The 25,362-nt window shown below is 33.7% G+C and overlaps 1 protein-coding gene across 1 annotated transcript in view; it reads left to right on the top strand.

Moving 5' to 3' along the window:
• The first annotated feature begins 18,612 nt into the window (after nt 1-18,612).
• The window catches only part of LOC127878285 (leucine-rich repeat-containing G-protein coupled receptor 6-like), a 37,565-nt gene continuing 30,815 nt past the window's right edge, over nt 18,613-25,362 (top strand). Inside the window, 1 exon segment of the mRNA XM_052424805.1 lies at nt 18,613-19,485. Coding sequence (XP_052280765.1) covers nt 18,613-19,485 — 873 coding nt within the window.

Below are 25,362 nucleotides of genomic sequence, written 5' to 3'. Positions count from 1 at the left end.
CTCAAAGTATTCAATATAATCGACTTGTCATATTTATTATCTCTAACATTAAGAGACAATCCATTGGAATGTTCATGTGAGAACGAGGACTTTTTCACCTGGGTTCGAACCCCACACACAACGTCTATCGACAACGTAACATGCACTTCAACCTCATCAGGTACAATAACGGCAGCTGTTAATTTTTACCCGGGCCATTGTGATTTATTAAAACGTATTAAAATTATTATTCCAGTAGCCTCTGTATCTTTTATTTTGCTCATAGTGTGTCTAATTATCTTCAAATTTCGGTACGAGATACAAGTTATAGCCTTTTACAAATGGCACATTCGTCTTGACTTCAATTTCGGAAAGGGCAGACATAGGAAACCTGAGGACACTTATACGTATGATGCATTTGTGTGCTTTGCTGAAGAGGACACTCCTTTTGTTCAAGAGACGTTAAGACCTTTGTTAGAGCCACAATATAGACTGTGTCTATATTATAGAGACTTTCATGTTGGCGATGATATTGCTGATGCCATTCTTAAAGGCATCAAAGAGAGCGCAGTGACCATTATATTGCTAACTGTGTCATTCCTTAAGAGTCGATGGGGACGATTTGAGTTTAGACAAGCGCACCATCACATGATGTTAAGTAACGACCAGAAACTTGTAATAATTATATTGGAAGAGAGCGTTCTTTCCCAAAAATTGGATCTCACCTTGAGGAGCATTCTATACACGAAAAAGTACTTACTGTCTTGGGATAATTTGTTCAAGGAAAAACTGTTACATTTAGTGGATTCCGTGTCCGAACGTACAGAAACACGGGAAGATGATGCGTTGTTACTCTCGTAGTTTAAATATGTGGTAACCATGTAAATAACAAGTGTAAAATATTGTTATTGAAGATAAATATACAAAACATAATTGGGCATGTTTTGATTTAATATATTTTCAGGTATTTTACACTAAATGAAAAAAGATAAATCGTATTTGGCATCCAAATAAAGCATAAGTGATTTTAAATTATTGTCAAGATGACTACACGACAAGTAATAATGTTTTATACAACCACATAAAAGAGCATTGACGACGTGTAAATAGACTTGTTTCTTCACAAAGAATATTTTTGCGAATGTATTGATTTAAAATTGTCATATCGTTTACAAGTTCAAATTTAGGTTGCGTTTCCTTCTATTTTTGCAATAAAACACATTTTTGGAATGGTTATGATTGATATTTGTTTGCATATAAAACCTATTGATACGTTCAATTTATTTTATTATTTTATTAATCTTTAATTCAATTTTACAACGCATAAAATACCATGTCAAAATATATAATTGTTCATATTTCTATACATGTTTTGCTTTTGTTTGAATATTTTTGGATTAGTAGTATGTATATAGTGCATGCACAATGTATAAATTTTGTTTCTTGATTCATTTAAAAAATACAGATTTATCTTACTGTAGCCTACATTTTCATACGACACATTTTATTATGAAGTTGCGATGTTCATTTTTATCTTTTAAATATACTTGGTTACTTAATATGGCTTGTAGAATTTTCTACGAGGCATTACTATCAGACATTTAAACGCATGACATATGACACAATTGTACCAGAAACTATTTAAAATCGTAAACGTTTAGATGTGTACCTTTGTGAGAATGCTGTTAATTTCCGTAAGCTGTGTACCTGTCGCTTTATGCTCTCTATCAATCCTTGCTTTTGTCTTTGTTAATGTAATTTTGTATTTGTTTTTCACTGCTCATTATTTGTTTATACATTAACGCCTGAGATAATGTATACACATTTGCATTGAAGATTTTTATAAAATATCCTTTAAAAAATACATTCATGTTTATCTTTTAATAAAACATTTTAAGCTATTGTGATAGCATCATGTAGAACGTCCGTGCTCGTTTGGTTTCCGGAGTCCGGGATGCGTCGTCCACGTTGAGCTATTTTCCACTATAGAGGGCATAATTTTATTAAATCTTGATTAAACTTAGTCACACATTGATTTGAACAATTTCAAAGGCGAGTCTGATTCTGGATTAAAAGCGTCCGAAAACTAGGTCACCATGTCATGTCTTAGAACAATCTTTAAACCACTCAAGAGGCCACTTGGATGACTCGATCTTGGTGAATCTTGGTCAGACTTTTTCTTTAGGCAATAACTATGATACAATGCAGCATACGCTATTCTATAATTTGCAAAGATTACCATTATACTTGTTTCAATGTTTCAGTAATTTTCAATACAAAAAAGAGCCTGAAATAAAATAGTATTCGACTTGTTGCCTCACAACGTTTGTGTTGGCGCCTTCATTTCTTTAAATGTGTCCAATCTTTTAAAGTCAAAGTTAAGGTTTCGTTGTCTTCTTTCTATCTTTTGAAATACAAAAACTGTCTTATTCAAGTTTTAAAGTTCATGTGTGATTACTTTGTTATCATATTATACATGTTGATGTTCAATTAATGTTGTTACTATGTTTATCTATATTCCAATTTCTCAAAACATGAAAAGACAATACCACAGTATGTCAAGTTTCATATTTCTTTCACTGTATTTCATTTTTTTGAAATATTTTATAATGACCAGTATGTAAATATTACGTGCATGGAAATGATTATTGTTTCGAAATGTTGATTGATGATCATGTAGCTTTATATGTCATGCGATACATTTAATAATGCTTGTATGTGTTGTGATCTTTATAATATCCTTCGTAACAAAATACGTCTCGTAAAATATTCCACAACAAATTAATTGCATGTATTTAAATTCTCATTTACGCTTATTGTTGATTTCTGCTTTAATGATTTTTATACTGCCAACAACCCCTGTTGATTGTTTTGACAAAGACAATGTGATTCAGAGACCAATGGTCTAAATAACGTTCCTAAATTCCTATCACAAATTATAAATAATAAATCCACTATTGATATTCATCCGCATCATACGCAATGTTAGTCATAAAGTATGTGAAATGAAAACATGACAAGCTTCGTCAATCAATTGGCAGAAAGCGATCCCAACACTGACTCAGAATTTGACGGAGTTCATATACATGAGATGAATACCAATAGTGGATTAATTATTAAAAATTTGTGTAAGTTTAAATAACCGTCGATAGTTGCAAAGTAGATACATAGTGCGCCTAGACACCAGTTGATCCAATTCTAGAAGCGTTCTCGTGATATTCAGAGTACTGGTTCTATCCAGGCAACGGCATACAGACAGTATCATTAGAGCCTTACACGATCGCAACGCTAATAAAACCTATTTAATAAAAGTGAATATTTTACAAAAACGCGCAGCGAAAGTCATTCTACAAAAGCCAAATAGAACACCATCCAAAAATTGTTTTTACAGCTAAATTGGCTCTCGTTTAATAATAGATGTAAATACCACACGGCAATCTTGGAATATAAATGTGTCAACAATCAGAATCCAGAATATTTAAAAAATATTATAACTTTTTCTCAAAATCAAAAATATAACTTAAGATCTGCCACCCATAACGGTATTGTTAATAACAAAGCGAATACAGGTTTTAAGAAACGAGCTTTTTCATACCATAGCATGGATATTTGGAACAGTATATCGATTGGATTAAGAATGGCATGCTCTATCTTTGCTTTTAAAAGGCAATATAAAGCACATTTATTTTCTAATCAATAATATGTCATGTGTTTTTTTTTCTAATCAATGATATTTCATGTGTGTCTGTCTAAAAGACAAAATGTGTGTTATGTATTGGTGTAATAAAATATTGTTTGAATGTTTTACTTGTTATAGACCTATTTGTGTATGCTATTTTAAGAAGGACACATTGTAAAAAAGTATTGATTCATCTGCATAATATGTATAATGTCATTGTCTTTATGTGTAACCTTCTGTAAATAAAGCTTTTATTATTATTATTATTATCTGCTGTCAATCTCACTAACGGCTCAACCGACCAGATACCGTTTATCGCCGCAACATGGTCCGAAGTAACGGAATAGCTTTTTATATTAGAAAACTATCTGGGAGGAGGGATTGCTTATTTTGGAACTGGTCATTTATAATGATTTATACTGTGGCATGTCGAATGACCTCTTTGCATAAGAACATTTAATAAATAATAATACTAAATACCTATCTTGTAATTTGAAGAAAAAAATGTTTGCACCTACACCACCTTATTCAAGACAACTAGCTACGTCCTGATGTACGTAATTTTCACAAACACGGATGAGCTATTATAAAAGGCCTTTGACAATTTGTGACGCTCCTGTGTCATTTATCATTAAACTTTTCGCTACTTCACTACAGGTATAGCGGTATTTTTTCATTGTCAAATAAGTGTATTGTAGGGTCGCCATGAAACTTATCAAGTATCTTAAGGCCGGTTTCTCGAATTCATGGCTATTTAAGCTTCGTTCTGGGAAAACAGGGCCTCGTGCATGCGCGTAAAGTGTTTCCCAGATTAACCGGTGCAGTCCGCACAGGCTAATCAGGGATAACACTTTACACTTAAACTGGATTTTCATTAAGAAGATACTTCCTTTATACAAGAAATTGCATAAAAACGGAAAGTGTCGTTCCTGGTTAGCCTGTGCGGACTGAAATGGCTATTCTGGGAGGAAACTTTCCGCCCATTTATTTAGCCCAGTTTTCTCAAAACGCGACTCATCTACAACAAAAACGATTATCGATTTTATATTTATACAACCGTATTATCGCAATTAAATATACATAGATTACTTCATACTTCATTATTTTAATTTAATATGCCTGGATATTTATAAATAGATCAGTACACTACCATATTATTTTTGTCCGAGCTTGAAAGGGACCTTACTTTCGCATGGAACACTCCCTATAATCGCAGTCAACGCTAGACAATATATTTAAGGTAAAGACTAAATTGACATATTTTGTTTGGATATACATATATATTAACACTATAACATTCAATAATCTTCTTCATGAAGTGGTATCTATGGTAAAAAGGATATAAAACTGTTGCACCACCCGGGATATCGGTACAGGTGCAATACTCTTAATGCAGATATTTTCATTCGTGCATTTGTACCTTACATAAGAAAAAAATCAGTTCTTTATCTGATGAACAACCCGAAATGAAAACTTTGAACACATATACAATTGTTCTCTCGTAAGTACGTTTAAAGCTAATTTATACGTTATAAAGATCTCATATAAACGGCAAATCGTGTAACAGCTTGGATTCAGGTTCATGTGAGCGCGTTATAAGCTAAATTTGCAGAGTTGGAATTACCGAAATCCTGATAATATTTCGCTTATTTCATTTTGTACTGTATTTCGCTGAGTTTAGTTTCATGATCAAAATGACATCTATAATATTAGCACATTAATACCTGCTAAAAGTATCTTTTTTTGCAATTGTTGATGGTATTTTTTCACATTGAAAGTGGGTATTATGCATAAATTCCGTGTGAAGATTTATTTAAATTGGCTAAACATATTTTTTAAAGTCTGATTTTGAAAAAAACCTAGATTTCTATGATATCAGACTACTTCCATATTGCCTGGAGTTATGTTAAGAGCCGGGAATGTATTTTATATCCCTAAAATATAGAAACTTAAAGAATGACTCTCAGCATTTTCTGTATGTGATGTTTTACGTATAAACCATATTTAACGTTATATGGTTGAAAACCTTTTCCAGATTTATCATGAATTTTATTTCAAAAGTGGAGTGCCTGCCACCATAATCGGGGTTCTCTATTTACAATATCATATCATGAGCTGGGCGGGAGCGACTGATTATTTGGCGACTTCTAAATCTAATCTCAAAAGTGAATAAAGATGCATTTGATAACCATCACATTTCATAAAGACAATTTTTTGCGTATTATACAATCTAAGGTTGTCTTTTTAATCTATTAATGAAGACCATCGTTTTTTTCTGCAGTCCAGTTACTTTTCAGCAATATGTATATAGAGCGCTTTCATTGCCGTTACTTCATAAGAAAATATATAATTTTCGTCCAGTATAATGATATAATAAAGTAATGAATTGTTATAAGGTTATAATCAAAGAACCAAATGACTCAGTGTAAAAACTAAAAATAGTTTAAAAAATATTATTAAAATATTCATAACGACGATAACACTAAGTACTACAAATACATCACGGCTGACGCATAAACATGTCATTACATTTGTATACGACTTATACGTACGAACATATCATTGTTAACGTCCAAATGTTAATCTATGATTACGTAGAAATCATACTACAAATATACCACTGATAGCGTATAAAAATATCATGATATGAATACGCAAAATTAATACTACAAATATATGACTGTTTACGTATAAAATGTAATTATTGTATTATTATCGTCCATACTCCACCTACATTACGGTCCAATATAACAATTAGATTAAATGTATATATAATATTAAATACATATTCCGATTGTGAGTCAATATGTTTATCAACACTCTTTAAAAAAGTAACTTAATTACAGTGTACGCTAATACAACAAATCAAATACAAAAATGCTGTGTGCATTGATTTGTAATTGCCTTATTTCTGGTATTATTTAATAATTTGATATTCTGTAGCATCATCAGAAAGCATAACACTGTATTCATCAATACTCAAAACTTACATTTATCTGATTTTTTTTTAATCAACGTCCGAAAATTATATTTTGGCGTGTTTATAGTTAACAATTAACTTCTATTAAGTAGTAGTTTATTTTTTTATGCAATTTCGGTACATCCATTAACAGATTCATCAGTAGTGAATCATGAATGAGCGGAGACGTCGCTACGGTGGTCCACTGAAGTTCACCTTTATACGGACAGAGTATTCGCACTACGCTGTCACTCCCCCCCCCCGCATCTTACATAGAGATGCTTCCAAAACTCGTCATTGGCCGCCACGAGTATTAGTTCAGAAAGTCGCATTGTTAATAGCCTATCTATCCCCGGTAGGTTTGACAGGAGGTGGATATAAGCACATGGAGTGGAGGATTTGATTTAACACCAGAGATTCAGAACTTGCAAGCATAAGTATATGTAATGCTAAAAATGATTTACAAATATGTATTAATGTCTTTTAAGGAAAAACAACAACATCAAAGCATGATGCAAAAATATTATTATTGCAGGCTGAGAGTAACACACAAAACACGTTTAATGCTCGGAGTTTTTTTTCGGCAAGTTTATGACAGACTGAGAAAACTTAGGACTGCAATTGTAACAAAACAACTGCCATATTTCATTATTCCATAATGTAACTTAATGACAGCCATTGTTTTGAAGGATAAGAAGCACAGTAAATGGGTAGCAGATTTGACAGGCATGGTGACGGAAGGTCCGAGGGTCAGTCTCAGATTGCCGAAGATACGGACAGCTATTGTCAGAATCAACCAGTTACTTACTACACGCCACTATTTAAATTTCATGCTCGGCTGAAAGAAAAAAGACACCATTTCTTTAATGAGGATACCTCATTAAAGACATAATATGAGCGACTGAACCGGCAAATTTTCGCCAATGATTACCACTTGATTACACACACACAAACAAATACACGAAAGCATTTTAAACATTTTATTTGTAACAATCAATATCACTTTCAAACAATCATTTTAACAACAAGAATGTGATAATCGCCTGAAAATAATTCATTAAGTAATTTATTTATCCGACATCAGAAAAGCGGGTATTCTCTACGTCTTTGGCTTTTGGAATCGCAGACTCGCACAAGTTAGCAGAAGTGTAATGGCGGACAGTCACGTGACTGACAATATGGCGGCGATCAATTTATCGATTCTGGAACGGTCTATTGTAAATTAGAATCAGCTTGTATAATTCTATACGCTTCAATCAAACTAGATTCTTTTCAAATAATACCTTACTTTTCACAGAATTAATGACTTGTTTAAAGTTATCTTATCCACTACAAACATACATTAATTTAATGTTTCGAAAAGCTTTATATTGTATTACCATCATTCAAATGAACTGAACTGAACGAATTTTGAGGAAGTTAAATTAGCTGAAAGCGCATTATAAACTAGAAATGGCGCGGCATAGGCCGACACGTATCCCCACGCCGCATGTTTGACCCAGTGGCGCCCCAGGGTTGGTAATGGGGCCATGCATAGTTGAGATTGACCGTATTGTCATAGAGAAGTTCAGTATCAATTAGAAGTGAATCGGTGTAGAAATGAAGAAATTATAGTAAAAGGCAATTTTGGGTAAGCGTGGCCAATGTGGGCGGGGCGCCCCACGGTTGGTTATGGGGCCATACATAGTTGAGATTGACCATATTGTCATAAGGAAGGTTCATTATCAATTTTAAGTAAATCGGTGTAGAAAAGAAGAAATTATAGTAAAAGGCAATTTTGGGTGGGCGTCGCCTATGTGGGCGGGGCGCCTCAGGGTTGGTAATGGGGCCATGCATAGTTGAGATTGACTGTATTGTCATAAAAGAGGTTCAGTATCAATTTGAAGTGAATCGGTGTAGAAATGAAGAAATTATAGTAAAAGGCAATTTTGGGTGGGCGTGGCCTATGTGGGCGGGGCGCCCCGGGGTTGGAAATGGGGCCATGCATAGTTGAGATTAACCGTTTTGTCATAAGAGAGGTTCAGTATCAATTTGAAGTGAATCGGTGTAGAAATGAAGAAATTATAGTAAAAGGCGATTTTGGGTGGGCGTGGCCTTTGTGGGCGGGGCGCCCCAGGGTTGGTAATGGGACCATGCATAGCTGAGATTGACCGTATTGTCATAAGAGAGGTTCAGTATCAATTTGAAGTGAATCGGTGTAGAAATGAAGAAATTATAGTAAAAGGCAATTTTGGGTGGGCGTGGCCTATGTGGGCGGGGCGCCCCAGGGTTGGTTATGGGGCCATGCATAGTTGAAATTGACTGTATTGTCATACGAGAGGTTTAGTATCAATTTGAAGACAATTGGTGTAGAAATGAAGAAATTATAGTAAAATAACCTAAAAAAAATGAGTACAAATCTCTGACCCGGCCCCACACCAACCTCCATAACCTTTGACCCAGGGGTCAGAGCAAAATTCCAAATAGTGCAGGGTCGCAAATATGCTCATAGCTACCATGTGTGTAAGTTTCAAGGTTCTAATGCTTATAGTGTAGGAGGAGATAGTGGCCAGGACTGACGGACGGACGGAAGACGGAGAAAACCACAATATCCCCACTTTTTCTCCGAAAAGCGTGTGAATAATTATTTAAAGCGCGCCATTTCAAGGGACCATATACAAACAATTCACATTTTATTATCTGTAGATGGGAAAATTGAAGCAATTACAAATGTACCATGAATAATAAATTTAAATGCTACCGCATTTATTACATGATCGCACGGAATGGTTTGCTGATTTCACCTGGTAGCTTGTTATACAACAACTACTGACCGTCAATCAATAATAAGCGATTACGTTCAATGGTTGTTAAATCGACTACATGACATTTCTGCATGCATGAGATTTCTTGATTTGCTTCCGATTAGTGTGTACTTTGGTTTCATAACCGAATAAAAAACACACTTAAAAAGGTTGTCAGTAACTTGTAATGTTCCATAGTGATTATCCCATTAAACGCATCAATTATTGTTAACATTTACTGTCAATCTTGTCAAAACCTAAGGAACCCAACACACGTTAAAATTAGGTTCAATTATATGGATGAAATGAAACACACTTTCAATTATTTTTGAATCATTATGTTGAATTGTTTGCGTTTCGGACGTGAATTTTAATAGAAGGATTATAATTTTACTTCTGGTAAGGCGACTGGAAATCGAAAATGAAAAAATATTTGTTGAAAAACAAGGCAAATATTGATGATTGATAACATTTGATCTTGTATCGCGTCTTAAAGAAAAGTGTTTTGGATACTTTTAATTTTATTTTTTGGAAACAAACACATATGATATTGATAATGCAGATGGTGTGATGATTGATGATAATTCAGATGATTTTGCAAAAGATGATTATGATGAAAATGCGGGTATTTGTGTGTTTTTAGATCCATTTAGTCTTTCTCGATCGTGTATGATAATAACAACGTAAACAATAAAAAGGATCATTAATTAAATAACATAATCTCGTCATTCACTGAATACATTAAATACATCAATACTTACATGTATTCATGTATTTACGCATTTGAAAATAATATGAGATACAATTACTCATGTTAGAAAACCATGATACAGCTGATCTTCATACAGAAAAAGAACAGAATATGTTTAAATATATCTTCATTTAAATTGATAAATGTTTGTGCAAGTTTCCATATTTGCTATCATGTTGTTATTCCTATTTATCAGAGCTGCAATTTCTTTGCACCAGAACTAATTTCCTTCGTATTAGAACTGCAATGTATTACATGTAGTACCAGAACTGCACTTTCTGCAATTACTTCCCATCATTATCAACTCATGCGAAAGAACAATCTAACAAAACATGAGGCCCGATAACTTAAACAATTCACCAGGCCTCACCAGATTTTACCGGACATTGTTCTTCTGTAACCAAACAATAAAAAGGACCTTGAATATGGTTTATTTTTATTATTTACGTTCGCACGGTGTATAACCGTATCGGTTCCCATCTCGAATGAAACGCTATATCGGTATCTCTCTCGGATGCGGTACCGGTCATTCTAGGAAAAAAACATGATTCTGTGATGGAGAGTGATCACCAAAATAGTGTTTTAAAAAATGAATTTCCGCTTAAGATACTGCTATGGGGCGTTAGATGTGTTGCCCTTTGCATAACCAATAACTTGGTTTTATATTTATATTTAAAGGGACCGTCAACCGTGATTTAAGAAAAAAAAAGTTATAAAATACAGTATTTTTTACAATTATTAGTTTATTTTGATTAAAATATTACGACTGGTATAAAAAGACGACGCAAAAAGATGTGGGAGTCGAAAAGATCAGGTGTATCACAGCCCTCTGGCGTGGTGAGAGGATGTCAACGCGTGAGCTTACACCACAAGTGCGAGGAAACAAAACGTTTGCCTTCCAGAAGACTTGGTTTTGAACAACAGGGACGTGATTATGAACTGTACTTGAGCAATTTGATTAACTTAACCTGGAACCTGTTGAAAAAAAGCTTATCTATAAATGTTTATGTATGCACCAAATTCTAAAGGTTGTAACAACGGCAATACAATATTTAATTTCAGGAATTATTCAAAGCATTTAAAGTATTTACTAAATGATCGCTTAAAGCACACACCTCGAAGATTCTTCAAACACAAGTATTTAAGCAAAGCTTTATATTTACTTTTTCTTTAAGACTACATCAATATAGTATTATTTCTAGTAATATAAATTCGCAAACACTTGGAATATTTTTGTTATGCACACCTTCGTAGAGTAGATATACCGTCGATATGTCCTTTTAAACTGTAAACTATACTTCTGTGTCTATATATCAATCGATTAGTATGTTGTCCTGTTTTCAGCAAAAACAATTATTGTTAAATTAATTTTAATACATTTTAGTAATATATACTTCAATAAAATATGGTTGATGATGTAATGGACGTTATGCAGGTTATTGGTTATGCAAGGGGCAACCTAACGCCCCATAGCAGTATATTAAGCGGATATTCATTTTCTGAAAAGTATGATTATTCTGCGAAAAAACATCCTCCGCCCGATATTATTGATTGTCGAAAAGATTGTTATTTACTCCGAACTGTCAAGCAGACGAAAACGCGCGTGCAAACCAAAGGACTATGGTAATACAAGGTGCAGGATCACGTGACTTTTTGGGGTTCCACTTTTTAACTTGAATAGATTTAACAAGACGGTAAGCGGTGTTTTATTTCAAATAACTTTTTTAAGTTGTCTTAAGAATTTCAATTAGTGCATAAAAGACAGATTTTGATGCTGCTTATGGCAATATGAAATACATCAGAATTACTTTATTTAATAATTATGTGTTCTTGTTCAAAAATTTCATTTTTACTGCATACGTTGTACACGGTTAATGGCCGGTTATGTTTCACGCAACATAAAATTTGGTCACCGATTTCAAGGATTTATTCTTTAAGTTTAAGATATCGACATAAACTGCTAGAAAAAATGCTATTAGCGGGAAATAAGAAAGCAGATAATAGTAAAGTAAATTACACTTCAACAAAGACGTGTTAACAAATCAACTGGATTTTTAATTTTTATTCAACACAATCGAACATCAGAGTATTAACGTAATTGACTAGATACACAAAAAAAAAATTAACAAGGCACATAGTAAATAGTATTTATATAATCATACCATCTAAACACCAAATTATATTTTTAAACAAGAGCGACATATTTAGATACAGTTGTTTTTAACACGCTCCGTTAGAGAAAACTGTAGAATATAAATTGTATGAATTCCCACGGCATCTTGGCATTAACAGCATAAACAATAAAACCTATATTTTTAAGTGAATGCTTATACAATGGAAGTCGTTTCAATTACTAGGGATATATACCATTATCTTTCAGCTGCAAATTGGTGGTCCAGATTTATGCGCGTAACGCTGAACAACGTTGAACTGAAATTGACAATAGACTCCCATAATATTATAATTGTAAATAAACATTTCAAGCACAATAGACAACCTCAACATCTTAAACTACAATGTAGTGACACTGAACACTTAAATTCAAAGAGGCGCAATTCTTTTGTTGTACCTTTAACTTTATTTAATAGTGTCATTTTTTTCTGTGGCAATACAGTGAACTGTGGTGATAGCAGGTTTTTCCACAAACTTAACATTGATACACGTTGTCAAATTTGTTTGTGTTCAAGGCGATGCTCTGCTGAGTTTCGCCTTGCTTTAACAATTTTCCAACATGTTTCACATTAAAAACTTGCCTTTTTGCAGCATGCATCTGTATGTCTTTTAAGGCAGCATTGTTGTTTTGTGGATGGTCATCCACACAGAACCATGTTTTTATCTGAGAATGACATGTATCGCATCAGAGAGGCGTACCGATATAGCATTTTCATCCGAGAAGTGAATGCTTATACACCGTGGATCGTGTGGTTCCCCGATATCAATTTACGATCATAAAACAGTAATATTTAATTGAACCTATCAAAAAGTTGTTGTGTCGCTTACATCACGAAACCGATTATCAGACAACAGACAAATTATTGCTACATGTAAATATAATCATTTTTAAAAGTTAGTCGTCCGTAACCCTGCCGATGTTCAATTACAGGTTTAAGATAAATTTACAATTGTGAAAATAGAGGCTGATTCTGTTAACATAAAGCAAATTAGATACGGATGACGTTGTACATGCTAAACTATTTTATTTTTGGAATGTATTTATCTTCCGTGTTTGATAATGTGCATTAAACTATTTGTTTATGTAGATTTATGCAGATTTTATTAATGTATTTCTCTTCAGTGTTTGAAGATATTTTTTTATTGCAAACAATCAACGACTTAGGTGCGCAGATACGGCTTTTGAATTCAGTCAATGGAAATGTAAAACTTAACTGTGAATAATATACGACCGATATTGTTGAATACTTTTTTTAAGTTTAGAAGGAAAGCGTATATCTGTTTTATGTAATAACGTTGCTTGATAAATAATTTAGATGAATGATACACGTTTGTCTCTATAAGTTTCCGGAAAAAAAACTCGATTGCCTGTTTGTAACCTAAATTGATCTTATAAATTGTAGAAACAAAAAGCGAACATAAACTGATATAGGTGAAACGTGCTGTCTGTAAAAAGCTTCTGACTGAATTTTATAAACTGTTTTCAAGCCGACATTATGTCTTTGATTCGCGGGTGTGGTTTTCTTGGTATTCTACAAATAGTGGCTAGTTTTTCTGTTACCGCAAGAAGACAACCGCCAGGAAATGATGGAATACCGGAATTAATAATTTTTCAATGTGATTATCCAATCTGGAAAAGAGATTTCGGCGACCGTTTAATGCCTGATATTAATGAAGAAATCAAATTTGAACCGGAAGAATTTTGCTCAATCATCAGTTGGACAGATATGAATAGCAACCCATGGAACCTGACGTATCGAAGAGTTGAAAGTCTTAGATAAGGTGGACATAACGGATATAACAATCAGTTAGTTATAAACGATATTGGAGGGGGATATCTTGGAAGAAATTTCAAAAATATTGTTAAAAATCTTGAAATAAGTGATTTACCGTTGAAGAATGTAACGAAACAACTGTTTGAAGGAATGAACAGATTAAAACATTTGACTTTTAAGGTAGCGCACCTCTAATGGGCACATATCCAAATATAATCTAATTAATTATTTTCTTAATCAGCATCATTTCACTGAACTACATGCAAATTTGTAGGTAGGCTTTCCATGCTTTTTAAAAAAATATACCGATTTTTTCAAAACCACCCCCACGTTCGGCTTTTGTCCAGTTTATTTTCACCCCTGGGGTATATAAAAGTTCATAATTCATTCAAATTTCCAAATATGGGCATGCAGTTGGTGTGTACAGATGCTGTAAAGGTGTTTAAAGTTTAAACAAGATGAAATAAGTATTCTTTTACAGAAATTTATTTTTTACAAATTTTTATCTATGGAAGAGCGCCATGAAATGTAAGTGATTTCAGCCAAGTAAAAATTGGGTCGGTTAAAAACAAAGTGTCATAAAATTCAAAAAAGTATCATTTAAGTCATATTTTAAACTTAGTTTTTATAGAAACACTACATACAGCAAAAATACCAAGAACTAGACAGATTTACCGTTTACTTTTTGAAATAAAAATAAAAATGCAACATGCATGGTTCCTATTTTCAACAGTAAATCACCCAATTTCGCCATAACGTTGTTTTAATTTTAATAATTGAAGAATGTGCATAAAAATTGCAACATATTTAACAATAAATATAGCTTATATGCCATATTAAATCAAATTACGTTAGAAAATAAATAAAACGCGTCGCAAAAAAGTATACGTCGTCGGCAGGATTCGAACCTGCGCGGGAATATCCCAAAAGATTTCTAGTCTATCGCCTTAACCACTAGGCTACGGCACCTAATAGTAGGCTCTTCAACCTTCGAAGAAATCGCGGGAAATCATTAGAGGTGCGCTACCTTAAAGTCAAAGTGGACGTCTTTTCCTTGGATACTTTTAGCGGATTATCTCAACAGGTGCGGTTCAGCTTCGAGGATTCAATGTTACGGGAGATTTCCTCTGCTCATTTCTGTCGCAATAAACAACTCGCCTTTTCGCAGTTAAGGCGGAATTTCCTTAAAACTGTCAATGGAAACCTCACGCAACATTGCAGTGGCTCTACAATTAATTCGCTAGATCTTGGTGGAAACAACTTTTCCTCTCTAACGGCTGGAATGTTTAAGGATTATAATGTGAATGGAGTTTTGGAGATTAGTCATTGCTAAATAATTAGCATACAAAGAGAAGTTTTTATTGGGCTCAAAAACTTGCTTGATCTAGATATATCTAATAATTTCATTACTGAAATCCATAACGGAACATTTTCTCAGATGAATGTCTCAATTCAAAGAATACAAATGTCAAATAATTTTGTTTCTATTATAAACGTTGAGGGGTGTAAAAATAATTAAGCGAAATTTTTTATGATATTAAAAAAGCCAAGTGAAAAGGAAGAAAATCTGATATTTTAACAAAACAAACTTCAACCGTGTGGTTAATTTAATATGTTCAGTTTAAAATAAATAGGTTTGAACAATATAAAAAAAATTCAATCTTCCATCATGTAAAACATGGTTCGATTGATATAGTAAAACGCTATAAACCCGATGACCTATGTATGTAGCCTAAAACAGTGAAAGTGTGTCGTAATATAGAAGCGATGACACGATGACGTCAAAACACCAATGTAGCTCAAAACTGTGCAAGTGTGTCGTATGACGGAATGAACTTAGAAGCGATGACGTGAAAAAAGTCCAATATCATTAAAGGGGAATTACTGTAAAATATAAAATAAAAATATTAAAGGGGCAGTACTGAAAATCGAATTACCAATAAAACCAGATTTGGTGATTGAATATTTATGTATTTATTTATTTACCCATGTCACTTCAATTGTTTGTTATGCATTTGGCTAAAAAGCAATTGTATGCTTAAGAGCTAATAAAGTAGTTGTTATGAACCCCCAATAACCAACGGTGTTATTCTAAAACAGAGCTTATTCAATATAAGAAAGTTCTTTTTACGAGTTGTCGTGAATTCTGAAAACTTAACATCTTATGTCATACTAAGATTAAAGTATTTGTATGCTTCCAAAAGAGAGGGAGTATTCAGTCGCCGTTTTTCGGATCATTGCATGCCGATGTTTTTATAATTCATTTGAAAATATGTGTACGAAAGAATGTAAATACGTTCATCTACACAACAAAAGTGGCTTTACCGCTAAAGACGAAAATAAAACAAAATTGAGGATGTGCACGTTACTCGTTATACTGCATCCACACAACACAAATTCGACTGCAAAGAATGAAACTCCAGAATCCCTTACAGGAGATGAATTTTTGTTTGTATCCTCTTCTATAACACAACATCAACTGTAAACATACGAGCCGAACAGGTTATTAGTTTTTCAATAAATGGAATAGTGAATCTCTAGCAATCTCATTAGAAAAGACATTCTTGTGAAAATCCGACTTTGTCATGTTACAATTGACTTCTACATAGCATGTAGTATAGTATTTCAACTGTTAAGTATTTATTTATCTAGTGCTTTGTTGCATAGTGTTGAAATTGGACTGGGATTCGTCCTTTCATTACTGGGATTTCTACAGCGCATTTCTTAATGTAATGTCTTATAAAATTATTTATTAAGGGAAGTCGTCGGGAAACCAACAGGGGTTCCAGTACATGTTTAACATAGATTATCAAATGCGAAAAATTGAGATTCAGTCTCTTAACATATCATAAACTAGACTAGGCTTACGTTGTAAACGCTTTACTATTGTCTCTATGGAACGACGATTTCTTCTGTGTTAAACCATGCACATGAATAATGATATCGTATTGCTTACAATTAATGCTTTTGGTGTGCAGATATCACATATTCAGCACGGAGCCCAGAACAAAAGGTCTTTTGAAATCAATTAATCGAACGTAGGCTCAATATCAATTATTCTATTGCATTTCAAATTGAATTTTATTCTATTTCATACTCATTTCGACTTTTGATTGTTTTGAATATTATTTCAAAACCGATTAGACTTTTGAATACAAAACACAACGGCTCATGGGATCATTTCACAACCGAATTTTAACCAAGCGGATTTAAGTATGAAAAATATTCGACTTAAATTGTTTAAAAAATGTAATGTTATGAAAGAAAGCGTGTTGTGTTCGTTAATTAATAGCGTTGCTTGATAAGATGGAAATACATTATACATGTGTGTTTTTATTAGTTTACAGGAAACATTACTCGATTGCCTTATTGTACCCTAAATTGATATTTTATATTGCAGGAATAAAAAGCAATAAAAATGAAGTAAGTGCAACAGGCTGAGTGCGAAAAGCTTCTCAATGAATGTTGTTAACTGTTTTGAAGTCGACATAATGTCTTTTATTCTCGAGTGTGGCATTCTTGGTCTATTACAAATACTGTCTGGTGTTTCTGTTATCGCAAGAAGACAACCGCCAGGAGGCCCTGAAATACCGGAATTATTGATTCTTCAATGTGAGTATCCAATCTGGCACAGAGCTTTCCATGACCGTTTAATGCCTGACATTTATGAAGAAATCAAATTTGAACCGGAAGAATTTTGCTCCACCATTCGGCTAGACATTAATACCAAACCTTGGAACCAGACGTCTCGAAGAGTTGAAAGCCTTTTCTTAACTGGAATTGCGGGTTATAGCAATCAGATTGTTCTAAAGGACATTGAAGGTGGCTACCTAGGAAAACATTTCAAAAATATTATTTACCTTGGAATAACCGATTTACCGTTGAGGAGTGTAAACAAAACAATGTTTGAAGGACTATACAGATTAAAAGTTTTGAATTTTATAGTAAAAGTTGACTTCTTTCCCGTGGATACTTTTAGTGGATTATCTCAACTTGTGTATTTCAGATATCAGGATTCAATGTTACAGAATATTTCCTCAGCTCATTTCTGCCACAATAGCCAACTCGCCTTTGTGATGTTAAGGCGAAATCTTCTTAAAACTGTCAATGGAAACCTTATGCAAAATTGCAGTGGCCCGACACTTAACTCGTTCGATCTTGGTGGAAACAATTTTTCCACTCTGACAGCTGGAATGTTTAAAGATTATAATGTTAATGGATTTTTGGAGATTAGTAATTGCTCAATAAGTGGCGTTCAAAGTGACGTTTTTATCGGGCTCGAAAATCTGTTGGCTTTAGATTTATCTAATAATCTCATTACTGCAATCCCCAACGGAACGTTTTCTCGGATGAATAACTCAATTCAGGGAATATTTATGTCCAATAATTTTGTTTCCATGATAAATATTGAGGGAATATTTGGAGGCTTTGAAAATATTATAAACCTGGATTTAAGTTCTAATCAAATACATTCTATTGTCGGAACTTTTGCAATTCTTCCAAATTTGTTCGAAATGTATTTTGCTAACAATCAATTGAAAACGGTACATGAGTCTTTGTTTGAAGGACTGGTACAGTTACACAAACTCATTATAGCAAACAATTCAATAGAATCAATAGATAAGAACGCATTTAATGGTCTGAACGTTTTACAACAATTAGATCTGTCATATAACAGGCTAACGCAATTGGACCCTCGTCAGTTTTCTGATTTATTTAAACTGAAATATGTAAATTTAAGCAATAACAATATCACGACATTAAATGAAAGCATTTTCGAACATAACACGGCTTTAGAACAAATTCACCTAAGTCACAATGACTTATTAGATGTAGGCAATCTAATTTTAAATGCGACTAACATTAGGTCAATTAATGTCTCGAACAATAATTTGAAATATTTTCCAACTCTGATATCTAAAGGAACGTTACCTTGCGCTGAAGATTTGTTATCAAAACTAGTATGTATTAACGGCAGTTCTAATAGAATAATATCACTGAGTTTACAGTGTTTATCGGGTATTGTATTACTAGATTTTTCTGATAATATGCTAACGCAGGTGCCTTCACTGTATAAGTTACCAATGCTGCAAGAACTTAAATTACGGCACAACAAAATAAAACATGTAGACGTAACATTTGTTGAACTTAGAGCGTTAACAATATTGGACCTTGGGGACAACCTTATTGAGAGTGTTTCTCCGAAGATATTTCCAGAATCACTGAAAAATCTGTACCTTGAGCATAACAAACTCAAAATATTCAATATAATCGACTTGTCATATCTATTATCTCTTAAATTAAGAGACAATCCACTGGAATGTTCATGTGAGAACGAGGACATTTTCACCTGGGTTCGAACCCCACACACAATGTCTATCGACAACGTAACATGCACTTCAACCTCATCAGGTACAATAACGGCAGCTGCTAATTTTTACCCTAACCATTGTGATTTATTTAAACGTCTTAAAATTATTATTCCAGTAGCCTCTGTTTCTTTTATTTTGCTCATAGTGTGTCTGATTATCTTCAAATTTCGGTACGAGATACAAGTTATAGCCTTTTACAAATGGCACGTTCGTCTTGACTTCAATTTCGGAAAGGGCAGACATAGGAAACCTGAGGACACTTATACGTATGATGCATTTGTGTGCTTTGCTGAAGAGGACACTCCTTTTGTTGAAGAGACGTTAAGACCTTTGTTAGAGCCACAATATAGCCTATGTCTATATTATAGAGACTTTCATGTTGGCGATGATATTGCCGATGCCATTCTTAAAGGCATCAAAAGAGAGCGCAGTGACCATTATATTGCTAACTGTGTCATTCCTTAAGAGTCGATGGGGACGTTTTGAGTTTAGACAAGCGCACCATCACATGATGTTTAGTAACGACCAGAAACTTGTAATAATTATCTTAGAAGAGAGCGTTCTTTCCCAAAAATTGGATCTCACATTGAGGAGCATTCTTTACACGAAAAAGTACATACAGTCTTGGGATAATTTGTTCAAAGAAAAACTGTTACATTTAGTGGATTCCGTGTCGGAACGAACAAAAACACGGGAAGATGATGCGTTGTTACCCTTGTAATTTTAATATGTTGTAACCATGTAAATAACAAATGTAAACTATATTTATTTAAGATACATATACTAAAGATAATTAGAAATGTATTGATTTAACATATTTTCAGGTATTTTACACTAAATAAAAAAATATATCGTATATGGCATCCACATAAAGCATAAGTGATTTAATATTATTACCAAGATGACCGCATTACAAGTAATAATGTTTTATACAACCACACAAATGATCATAAAAGACACGTAAATCGACCTGTTCTTCACAAAGATTGCTTTTGCGAATGTATTGATTTAAAGGTCAAATCGTTTACAAGTTCAAAATCAGGTTGCATTGCCTTCTATTTTAACATTAAAACACATTTTGGAATGGTAATCATTGCTATTTGTTTGCATATGGTACTTATTGTTACGGTCAATTTATTTTATTATTTAAAAAATCTTAAGTTCAATTTTACAATGCATAAAACAATATCAAAATATATAATTGTTCATATTTATATCCATGTTTTGCTTTTGTTTCAATATTTTTGAATTAACAGTATGTATATAGTGCATGCACGATGTATACATTTTGTTTCTTGATTCATTTTAAAAACGTTGAATTATCTTAATGTAGCCTACAGTTTCATACGACAAATTTTATTATGGAGTTGCAATGTGCGTTTGTATCTTCGGAATATACTTGGTGACAAAATATGGATTGTATAACGTCTACAAGGCATTAATATCATGATATATGACACATTTGTACCAGAAATAATGTAGAATAGTAAACGTTTAGATTTGTACATTTTTAAAGTACTCTGTTAATTTCGGTAAGCTGTGCACCTGTCGCTTTATGCTCTCTACCAATCCATGATTTTGTCTTTGTTAATGTAATTGTGTATCTGTTTTTTTCTCTGCGTATTATGTGTTTCTTCATTTCCGCCTTAGATAATGTATGCACATTTGTATTGAAGATTTTATATATAAAATATCCTATAAAAATAATACATTCATTTATTGCATGCCATATCCAATTTCCCATGTAATATAACCATTACATATATTTTTATATTGCACATGTGTTATATACTTGTTAAGCGTTTTCATTGGCTTATTTTTCGTTTATTGACCAATCGCATTTTGTTATTTTGCAGAAATGACGTTGCAACGTCAAATGACGTCACGAAATGTAAACAACATTCGGAATTTACCATTATGTTTGCATAAATATTTGTTTAATTTGCTCATTTAAAAGCATGTGATACAAAAGATCTGACACTCGTTTTCATACCATACCATATTTTATTAAACTCGTCCAGGAAAGTCGTGAGGCTCGCTTACTTACAAAATTCCTGAACTCGTTTAATAAAATATGGTATGATATGAAAACTCATGCCAGATCCTATTTGTTTGTTTCTGAATAAAACATTTAAGCTATTATGGTAGTATCATGTATAACGTCCGTACTCGTTTGGTTTCCGGAGTCCGGAATGCATCGTCCACGTTGATCTATTTTCCACTATAGAGGCCGTAATTTTATTCAATCTTGATAAAACTTTGTCAGAACATTAATTTGGACAATATCAAGGGCGAGTCTGAATCTGGATTAAAAGCGTCCGAAAACTATGTCACCATGTCATGTCTTAGAAAAATCTTGAAACCACTCAAGAGGCCACTTGGGTGACTCGATCTTGGTGAATCTTGGTCAGACTTTTTCTTTAGGCAATAACTAGGCCGAAGTTGAATATGGGCAACGTGCACCCTAAAACTTTGTCATCAGCAGATATCTGAAAATAATCTTGTTACCACTCCAATGCCCAAATTTATTAACCAATTTGAATTACATTTTGGCATTATTTTTATTTGGACAATATCTAGCTAGAAGAGTGCATATTTGGGTAACATGCGTCGAAAGACTAGGTCACAATGTCAAATTTATAAAAACATTGTGAACTCTCTGGAGGCCATAATTAGGATTTTCAATCGATGAAACGTAGCGTGAACGTGAATCTTTATATTTTTTTCTGAGGTCTGTGACATTCCATTCAACGCATAAATTAAGCTTTTGTAAAATGTGAGACAAATCTTAAAGATGTTGAATACAGGATTTACACAGTAACTCCCCATTAACCTAAATATAATAGTTCAGTTGACTTGCTTGTATCAGTTGTGTGTTATTGTATTCCTGATCCAATTATTTTATGCCCCCTTTCGAAGAAGTCAGCATTAAAAAATGGCACTTTTCATATGCACATCTGTCTGTGAGCTTGAAAATTCACATTAAACAGGTTGCTTAAATTGAAATGATAATGTCTACAAAAGTAACGCAATGCTTGGGCTTTTATTTTTAAACCACAACATGGGAAGAAAATACAGTTTATCATTTAATTTTAAAAAGATAAAAAACAAAACAAATTAAAACTACATTAATTAATTTGTTGAGCAGTTGTGGAATAAGAAAGGAGGAAATCGCCTGAAACAAGGAAGAATGTGATTCCTGAAAATACATTCCCGTATTCAGAAACGCCTACTGCAGCACCACGATTGGCTTCAAGCATGCCAGCATCACTGCAGCACCACCATTGGCTTCAAGCATGCCAACATCACTGCAGCACCACGATTGGCTTCAAGCATGCCAGCATCACTTTAACTGCAGCACCACGATTTGCTTCATGCATGCAAGCATCACTTTAACTGCAGCACCACGATTTGCTTCAAGCATGCCAGCATCACTTTAACTGCAGCACCACGATTGGCTTCAAGCATGCCAGAATCACTTTAACTGCAGCACCACGATTGGCTTCAAGCACGCCAGAATCACTTTAACTGCAGCACCACGATTGGCTTCAAGCATGCCAGCATCACTTTAACTGCAGCACCACGATTGGCTTCAAGCATGCCAGCATCACTTTAACTGCAGCACCACGATTGGCTTCAAGCATGCCAGTATCACTTTAACTGCAGCACCACGATTGGCTTAAAGCACGCCAGAATCACTTTAACTGCAGCACCACGATTGGCTTCAAGCATGCCAGCATCACTTTAACTGCAGCACCACGATTGGCTTCAAGCATGCCAGCATCACTTTAACTGCAGCACCACGATTGGCTTCAAGCATGCCAGCTCACTTTAACTGCAGCACCACGATTGGCCCAGCGTTACTATTGATTTTAAGAGATCAAATTGTGGCAGATATCAAACCCTAAGACATAATGTTATACAAACATGTTATTGTATGGACCCTTAAAACTGCAAGGAATGTGTAACTATTTAATTGCAAGTACGATAATGTACCACTTTATAGCTTTTTTTGTCGCATTTTTATAATATCCAAAGGGCAGGCGTGAAATAACATGTATATGTTTTTTCATAGTATAAGCATCTTTTAAGCAAATCAATTAAATGCTTTAATACCTTAAATATAAAACCTTATTCTACCTAATTAATGCACCAAGACAGATATAGTATTGTTTATAGAAATAAGAATTGTTAACACTGATGTTAAAGTATAGTCGTGTTGTTTGAATATCACTTTCACAACATTTGTATACTAATTTATGATAAAATAAGACAATTCTTATCCCCTGATAAGTGCGATTATTGACTTATGTAATAAGCAATTTGTAACAAATGGCGTTTTTGTTGTGTTGCTTTTGCACCCAGTGATGTATTTCTCAATTCAATTTTTTTTTGGGGGGGGGGGAATGGGTGGGGGTTGGGAGGGGGATTTGCGTAAGTCATAATTGACCAATATCGATAAAAGCCAAGAAGTTTTTACTGTTTTAAATTGCATTAAAGAATGTTACGAAACGATGGTATCGTTTGCGTGAAAGAGTACCGGTATTAATGAATATCTAAAAGTGTTATGGTTAGACATGAATAGTATGGTGATTTTTTTGGTGTGCTTATGCTGTTGTTTTGTTTTTTAAATTCTTATAACATGACGTTTTTTTTAAAACATGAAGACAACAAAAGTACAGATTTAACGTACGACGCTTTTGTGTGACATAATCATGACGACCCAGATGACAAGCAATTCGTACAACGCCTGATAGAGGAGCTAGATAGTAGAAGGGGACTTCGACTTTACGTCCCAGGTCGTGATGATATAGCGGATTCTTCCGAACACATCAGCAATGCTGACCAAATGATATGGAAACGTATATGGTACACCCAGATACTGTGATGATGTCAAAATTCTATGACGGCATAATATGAAAAAGGTGTCATGTCGTCAAAAATAACACATCATGTCGACTAAAACAACGATGGCAAGTCATTTTCAAAAGAGCATGACGCCTAAAATTATGTTGATTTGTCGACATAAGATATGTTGTCAAGACGTAAACAATCCGCATGTTGGAATAAGAGCCTAAATCTCTGACAATATTTTATTCTTTAGCGGTTTTGTAAATTTAACTATTTCTGTGTTGTTTACTGCATGACGGCATATATCTTGATGACTTGCAAGTAACAAAATGTTGACATGGCGATATAACTGAAGGAGTCGATATAATTTATGTGGACAAATAGTGTTGTTTAGAAATTATGGAATCGTATATGGTACCCAAATAATATGGCCATGCCGCATTAGTTTATATCGACTTACTGTGAAATAACATGGTATGTCGTCATAGTTTTGGGTTTCAAAATCTGTGTTAGGGTTTCAAAAAATGCTCATAACTTCTATGTCCCTTGAGATATAACCTTCATATTTGGTAAGCATGTGTATATGGACAAGACCTTACCATACGCACACAATATTTGACCCCTTTTACCTTGACCTTGAACTTAGGGTCCGCGTTTAGGTTTCAAAATTAGCGTTCAGGTTTCGAAAAATGCTCATAACTTCTACCAAAGCATTTTTTCGGGGGCATATGTCATCTTATGGAGACAGCTCTTCTTTATTCAACTTTCACCATTTCTATAACTCTCAAAACATTTGAATGAAAGTACAAAACACTGTTATTCATGTCAATGTAATCGTTCTGATGCGATGAGTTATTGCCCATAATGTTTGTATGTCTGCACTCAGCAGTCACTACTTGAATTTGTATAAAAAAATATAGAAGTACCAAGATGCGCGTACGGTCACATATGTATATATGTAAATGCATACGTACGTACTAATTGAATTTGTATTAAAAAATATAGAAGTACCAAGATGCGCGTACGGTCACATATGTTTAT

This window comes from Dreissena polymorpha, chromosome 4 (assembly GCF_020536995.1).
Source record: "Dreissena polymorpha isolate Duluth1 chromosome 4, UMN_Dpol_1.0, whole genome shotgun sequence".
Classification (NCBI taxonomy): Eukaryota; Metazoa; Mollusca; class Bivalvia; order Myida; family Dreissenidae; genus Dreissena; species Dreissena polymorpha.
The sequence above is the reverse complement of the archived record's forward strand: the minus strand, read 5'-3'. Positions and strand labels throughout refer to the sequence as shown.